At 42.1% G+C, this 7,292-nt stretch overlaps 1 protein-coding gene across 2 annotated transcripts in view; it reads left to right on the forward strand.

Moving 5' to 3' along the window:
* The window catches only part of CARS (cysteinyl-tRNA synthetase), a 67,199-nt gene extending 61,293 nt beyond the window's left edge, over positions 1–5,906 (forward strand). For both annotated transcript variants that reach the window (XM_019519710.1, XM_019519711.1), the window contains 3 exons: positions 2,220–2,279; positions 3,428–3,511; positions 5,578–5,906. In XM_019519710.1, coding sequence (XP_019375255.1) covers positions 2,220–2,279; positions 3,428–3,511; positions 5,578–5,712 — 279 coding nt within the window. In that variant the 3' untranslated portion in view covers positions 5,713–5,906. The remainder of the gene's footprint in view (positions 1–2,219; positions 2,280–3,427; positions 3,512–5,577) is intronic.
* The last annotated feature ends 1,386 nt before the right edge of the window (positions 5,907–7,292 follow it).

Raw genomic sequence — 7,292 nt, forward strand, 5'->3', positions numbered from 1 at the left:
ACTTGCAGGAATTAGGGATCAGATTTGTACCGTTTCCTGCAGCCCTGCAATGGGCCCCTGCTGCCACCAGGGGGAGCTCCAGGCTCCCCTTGGGTGCTAGCCCAGGGGCTGGCAGGGAGTAGTCTCCTGGCCCCGGGGGCTGCCTGTTGCTGAGGTGAGAACAATGTCCCCCTGCCCTTGCATCAGGGAGCTCCTGGTTCTGGCTCAAGGAGGGGCAGGTCGCTGCTAGCTGCCCCACCGGCAGATTGGGGCAGGAGGCTGGGACCTACCTCACCCCTACAGCTCCATGCAGGCCCCATGCCTCAATCACCCGATCAGGGCATGGGGCTACAACCTGCCCCTGACCAGGACAGTTTCCAGCCAGCCCTGCGCTGTGCATGTGCAGCCTGGAGCTGGCTGGGGCCTGCCCAAAACAGGACAGTCCCCAGCCACCTCCAGGCTGCATGTGCTTCCCCACACAGCCTGGGGCTGGCTGGGGACTGTCAGGGTTTCCCAGTCCCGTGCTTCCCAATCACAATGGCAAAGTGGGGGCTGAGAGATAAGGATCACCCAGCCCCCATTCCCTGATCTCAGTCTCAGGGCAGCGGGGCATAGTTCCTGCTTACACTTCTGTGGCAGAGCCTACCCTGGCAGGGAGCTATCTCCTGCCCCTTGGTGGACAGCTGACTGGGAGCAGAGTTTGTTCCTGGGCAGGTGTCTGCATAAGCGCTATGATGCCATTACTAACGTTGAATACATTTGCTGCTTGCATTTGCAGGTAGCAAATTTACTCGGGATTAGGGAGGTTTACTGCAAAGTAAGTATGTGCATGTTTAGACACACATGCTTATTTAGCAGTAAACTATGTTAATGCAACATTAAACACCTCATGTAGATGCACCCACTATATATAGGCTTGCTGACTTGTGACAAACAAAATTTTAATATAAATAAAATGGGGTTAAAACGACACACAAACTCATAACAAACCTGAAATAGCAGCTGAGAAAATAAATTTAAGATAATTGCCTGAAAAATACTAGGGAAATTTTAATGATATATTTGTATGTTTCAAGAGCCTTTATAAAATTGTGATCTGCTGAGTGTGGTGTATTTATGTTTCTGTGTCTATGACGATTTCTGTTAGTAATTTAGTTTGATATTTTTGTCAGTGCAAATCAAAGTTACATATTCATATAAAATTAGACTGTGTTGGCTCAGTATCTTTTGATAACAAAATGAAATTGTTAAATCTTCATTATTGTAGCACTGGATGAGGAAAGAAAAGAACCAGCATGTGATTGTGTAATAAGATTGTGTTGTAATGCAGATGTCCAAGAGAGCAAAATGAAAGATGCACAGGAACCTGACTTTTGAATGCATGATTTTCCAACCTTGATAATGTTCTCCTAATAACAATTTTTATGTGAAACTTTTTGAGGTTTGTAAAAACAGCAAAATTCCATGATGTTGGAATTATGCCGAATGGAACTGGTTGGAAAATGCTATGATTTTTTTTTCCCTTGGAATATTTGTATGGCTTTTTTCCCTCAGAAAATTAAATCAACAATTGAAAAGATTCAGCCAAAATTCCAAATATTTTAATAAGGATATGCTGCCAACATTCTTCCTGGGACTTGTAGTTCAGTCCCATATCATTATACTCCTTGATGGTTGGTACACCTTGCTCGGATTGCGTTTCCACTGCTGATCTCTGACAGAGTTTAGCTGCCAAACTAACAAGTCTCTGCTGCACATGCCTGGACTGAGATTTTGAAGAGGTTTAAAACTTGATCTTGGGAATAAAAAAAGGCACTTTTCTGAACAAAGATTAACTCTCTTGTCATATTTCAAGCTAAAGTATTGGAAGCACTAGAGTTACTCAGTGAAAGTTGTAAGAATTACTTAACATGGGTGACTAATTTTCCACAGTTTTTTTCTCTGGAATGGCTGAACTGTGTTTCTAAAATTTCAGACTAAGATAGACATCCACCGTAGAAATTATCAGTGTGAACTATTGACATTAGGCAATGTTTTAAACAAGTTTAAAATGGGATTTTAAAATGAAAAAGCAGTAGGCAACTTCACCTAGTTTTTAGTGTTTTAACTGTAGGTGGTTCTACCGGGTGTATGTATAATCAGATATATAAAACAAAGTTGGCTCACATGATTAAGGGAGAACCTAATACAGTGGTTTCATTTTGATTCAGTAATACTGCTTTTCAATTTACTTCACATAGATTGAAGAGGAGAGAAAAAGAAAGAAAGAAGAAGCAGCTAGGAAAAAACAGGAACAAGAGGTAAATTTATTCAAATAACTGTTTAAATTTATATTTAAATGAACATTTGCTTTTTGAAGAAAAGTGTAAATAGCAGTATTTAATGCTCATGAGCATACATTTAAGGCCAGATTTTTAGCTCAGCTTCTGTTGGTCATCCACTGTTCTTGTGTGTAACTTTCTGCTTACAGTTATTTCCCCCTTGCAATTTAGGTTATTTAAATAATCAGTGCTCTTATGGCTTCCATGAAAAGTTAGAAGAGATTTTGCCTGTATCATTTAGTATTTTCTTCCCCCTTTACTGCCATATAGATATGCATGAAAACAGGATATTTGCGCTTCTAAGAGTCCATCTGTTCCTGCTGTTTATGCTTGACATGAAGTCTAATTTTCTATGAAGACACATTCATCTCCACAGCATCTAACTGCAATAGCACAAAGGTTCAAGACTTCAGGTAAAGACCAAGCAGGAAGAGCAGGTGGACCCATCAGGAGCACAGGTCCTGTTTTCATGCGAATAGCTTTAGTAGTAAAATATAGAAAAATAAGCTCACGCAGTGTGCTCTGAAGAGAAAATCATCTGGCATCATTGCATTCAACATAGATTACTTTTAATAATGTTAAGAGCACATTCTTTTCAATTAAGCAAAAGTCTAGTTGTGTCTTTAATATGGTTTATTTACTTAGGTCTGGATCCTGCTCTTGCCCTGTTTGGATCAAGGATGCTCTGTATGGTTAAATGGGTCTTTCTACACTGAGTAGATTAGTAAATTGCCTGTGTTTTTGTTTGTATCTGAAATACAGTACAACAAAAAGCTACATTCAGCTTCTACAGCATGTAAGCTATTTATTCTGGGTGGTTCCAACGCACACTTCTTCTCTTTCTGTCTTAATTGGATCCTAACTGATAAATTGTTTTAAAAAAAGTATTAAGTTCATTTGTATCCTGCCAGACAGATACAGTCAAGATTTGTTCAGAGTTGCCCTTCCTTGCCCGCTTCTTTTCACATAAACACATTTGGTTATAGTGCAATCTGCTTTGCAATTTAGATGTTCTTTATTGCAGTGCATATACATCATGGATAGTTTTCAGGAAAGGACAAATGACCATTTATTTCATTGGGATGGTAAATACTGTTTAAACTTGCAATGCATGTTTTATTTTGTAGGCCGCAAAACTGGCAAAGATGAAGATTCCACCAAATGAGATGTTTAAATTGGAGCAGGACAAATATTCCAAATTTGATGAAAATGTAAGAAATACATGGATTTTTTTCCCTTAGACAGGAATGAAATTCTTATTTCTCATTTGGTCTGTAGGTAACTGATTCTCTTCCTATTAAATGCCAGTAGAGCCCTAAGACAGTGGCCATGGACAGGCATTACATTTGTGCCAGAAGAAAAGCTTTTCTTTTGGAGAAAAAAGAAAGCATACAGCTGTTTGAGGAGTATGATGTGCAAGATAAATGTCTCTTCTGCAAGAGAAATCTTCCTTCTTTGATCAAGAAGAGCTCTCCCCTACTCCATTAACTTGGAACTGTTGTATGCCTCTCTCAGGTATTGAGGACACTCAGTATCCTACAGTCCTCTGCTCTCACTCCCTTAAAGGGAGAGGGAGCGAAGGAGAACATTGGCTCCCTGATAGCTGGTCCTTGGATAGGGTGAGTTATCAGGGAGACTTGTGGGGCCTCTGTCATGAGTGATAGTACCTCAAAGCCACTGAACAGATCTGGAGCACCCCAAGTCTGTGCAAAGGGGTGGGAGGGCATTCCCCCAAACTGCAAACAGCCCCAGACACTTGTCTTCTGCTCCTGGCAAGACCTGGAACTGATTTGGGTATGGGCAGGGAGTAATTTCCACAGGTATGCTACCTCTTTCTTCCATCCTCTGGCCCCAGGTGACCTAGAAAAGTGCCCAGGGTAGGGGGGCATTTCCCAGCAGCAAGAACCTGGGCTCTGGGATGGTTCCTGCCTCACCCTCACCTCCCTGCCTGTTCATCTATGGGGCATATGACCCAGTCGGGGGGGGGGGGCATGGAGGGTTTCTCAGTCTGGGAACCTCCCAAGGCTTTCAGAATGTTCCAGCCCTGGGTATATTTGCCTCCCACCCTGAGCACCTCTCCAGGGTGACCTGGAAGAGTACATGGAGTGGGGGGACATTCTCCTGCAGTGGTAATCCTCCAAGGCTCCAGATGGGTTCCCACCACAGGAGAATGCCCCCCCGCCACCCCTCCAGGGCAAAGGACTGTCTGTGTGATAGCTGCTGCTTTTACTGCAGCTGCTAACTGCCCACTGACAGCCTGACTCTTTTCCTGGTAAGTGGGCTCCCTTAAGGGTGTGGGTGAACCAAAGAGTACCCCTCTAGTACCCCCTGACTAGAGAGCTTGCCTGTATAGTTCCCCAGGCAGGGGGCTAGGACATATGTATACTCTGACTCCCCAGCTATTTTTCTAGCACTAATAATATCACAGAGCTGTTTAGCTTTAGAGATGAACACCTGCCCATGGCCTGAATCTGGTGGGAGATTACATATTTCTTGAACAAGGCGGCCTGTTTTGTGACTGCTTGGGTTTATTTTAACATGCCATGAACTTACCTGAACTGGGTAAGACTTCCCTGTGGATTTTGGGGGTCTGTTGCAGAAACCTCTTAGAATGTCCTGTTGAGAGGCAAAGATTGCACTCTGATAAACAGGGCCTCTAATACTCAAGTTTCCACATATCCAGGGGTCTGTGGCAAATAAACTGGTTTGCTCTGTATCCCTGTGCTTTCCCATTGGCTCTGCCCACTGTGCCACTTTTCTCTGGCAACCCCAGCTCCGTTGGAAGCTTGCCAACAAATTCTCCCTAACCTGCAGGGTGAAGTCAGGTGTTTTCTGAAAAAAGTAATATTATTGCATGTGCAAGGAGTTTCTGTCCTATCTCCTTCCGCTAGGTCACACTGTGGGCAACTGCTGTGTCATGCAGAAGTAAGTCCTTTGCATGCAGGTCATGGAGAGAAAAAAAATCTGAGCTGAAAATTTTAACAGCAGTTTCACAGTACAGTTTATTGCTTTTCTCTTAAAATCTGAGAGGTAGTAAGTTGATCTGTCCTGAATAGTGACCTGAAACGCTTGCACACAAGCCAGCAAATACAATGATAAATTGAGTCACTCAGAGATTTTTGTATCAATGTTACTTTTAATCCTTTCTCCCATCCAGAGCACATGATTCTGATGAAAAGAGAGAACAGAGACCCATCACAAATTCATCAGATTGACTATAGGCAAACAAGGTCTCTGGATGGAATTTTCTAAGATCTTTCTGTTCTTAATATTGCAGGGATTTCCTACACATGACACTGAAGGCAAAGAGCTCAGCAAAGGACAAATGAAGAAACTGAGAAAACTTTATGAAGCACAAGAAAAACTATATGAAGAGTATCTACAAATGGTTCAGAATGGAAGTGCACAATGAGAAGAAAACCTGGACATTCTCTTTTTAGATAAAGGCGAGTGTTGGGTCACCGGTGGGACAGGAATGAGCATAATCAGTGCTCAGATTGTGTTTACACTTTCTACTGTGTGCAAGCTAAAAAAAATCCTAGTTGAAATGGATTAATATATCATCTGGTTTAGGGAGTCAATAAAAATTATTGTTATAAAAAATAACCTGTATAGATGTTTGTATGTCAGTTGTTAGAGTGAATGTTTGCTGGTTCTTTTTGCAAAAATGCTACTTGTTTAGCTAATCCATATCAGGTTTCTTTGTCATTATAGACAATTTGGGCTGTAAGTAATTTGTCATGTATGCCAGTCCTTATCCACGTAATATCCAGGAGTACAGTTTACTAAAGGAAAGCTGATCACTGTGTCCCCCCATAAATATTTCTCAAATGATTTCAATGTTATTTAAGCAGGAAGAGCTGTAAATAGTTCAACCCTGATGCTTCTGTTGCCCTTACTAGAAACTCAAAATATACACACAGAAAAATCTGTTGTATATGCTAACAGTCACTTCCATAGGGTTAAACTGTCACAGCCCTTACTCACCTATGCATAGGAAGAAGCCCCATTCCACTAACTTCTTCCCCTGCTTAGGTTGTGATTTCAGTCACAGAGTTAAATGCAGGGATTACTCACCAGCTGTGAACAAGCCAAGAGAAGTAATCCTTGTCCCTGGCACTGGAAAAGGGAAGAAGGGTCCTCTACAAAAAAGGATGAACTAACTAGCTAGCTCAAAGGGGCAGTAAGAGTAGAATTGTGTGACTGAGTTGGGATATTTGTTGCTTGATCAACTCTTGGAAGCAATTTGGCTATGCACTTGCTCTTGCTCAGGTCAGGCTTAAAAGTCACAGGCCAGCCAAGGGTTAAGAAACAAATTTGTTTGCAATGTGGCCACATAAAAAAAAAAAAAATCTGCCAAGAGAGTCCTGTGCTACTATTTCACTTACAGTGCATGGTACCTGTTAACCCATTTTACACACAGGAAAACACTTTTCTCTCTCCCTCTCCCTCTGTCTCTCCCTCTGTGTCTCTGTGTTAAAAATCACAGAGAAGGTCAGTAGAATGAAAAACACAAGTCAGTAGAATGAAAAATTAAACTTGGATTTACTCAAAAAGTGGTCTTGTCCTTTAACCAGTAGACCATGTTTCCGTCCCTCTTTAATAGGCACTCCTCTGCTAATGGCTTATTGTAATCTGTATCTTATTAAGTATGAAGACTAACATTCTTACCTTTAAAAAGATGACCCCAGCCAGGTGTTTGTCCAATCTCCTCTTAAATACCTCCAAGGAAGGGGACAGCACCGCCTTTTCTTCTCCGTAAGCTTAACGTTTTTCCACATGCTGCTGGTTCTTCCAACCCTGAATTTCCTGAGGGTCTGATCCAAAGCTAGTGGGGTTGGGAAGCCATTTGACCGCATTACATTTTCCTTCATTGCTCTGGGTAATCTTTGCCTCATGTGCCTCTGCTTATTTTCTTCTACTCTCCCATTCTCATCCCCATCGCCTCCTCTCTGTGCATAGTCTACCTCCCCTTACTCTCCATTGTCACTC

This window comes from Gavialis gangeticus, unplaced genomic scaffold, assembly GCF_001723915.1.
Source record: "Gavialis gangeticus isolate Ggan-Ray unplaced genomic scaffold, GavGan_comp1, whole genome shotgun sequence".
Taxonomy (NCBI): domain Eukaryota; kingdom Metazoa; phylum Chordata; order Crocodylia; family Gavialidae; genus Gavialis; species Gavialis gangeticus.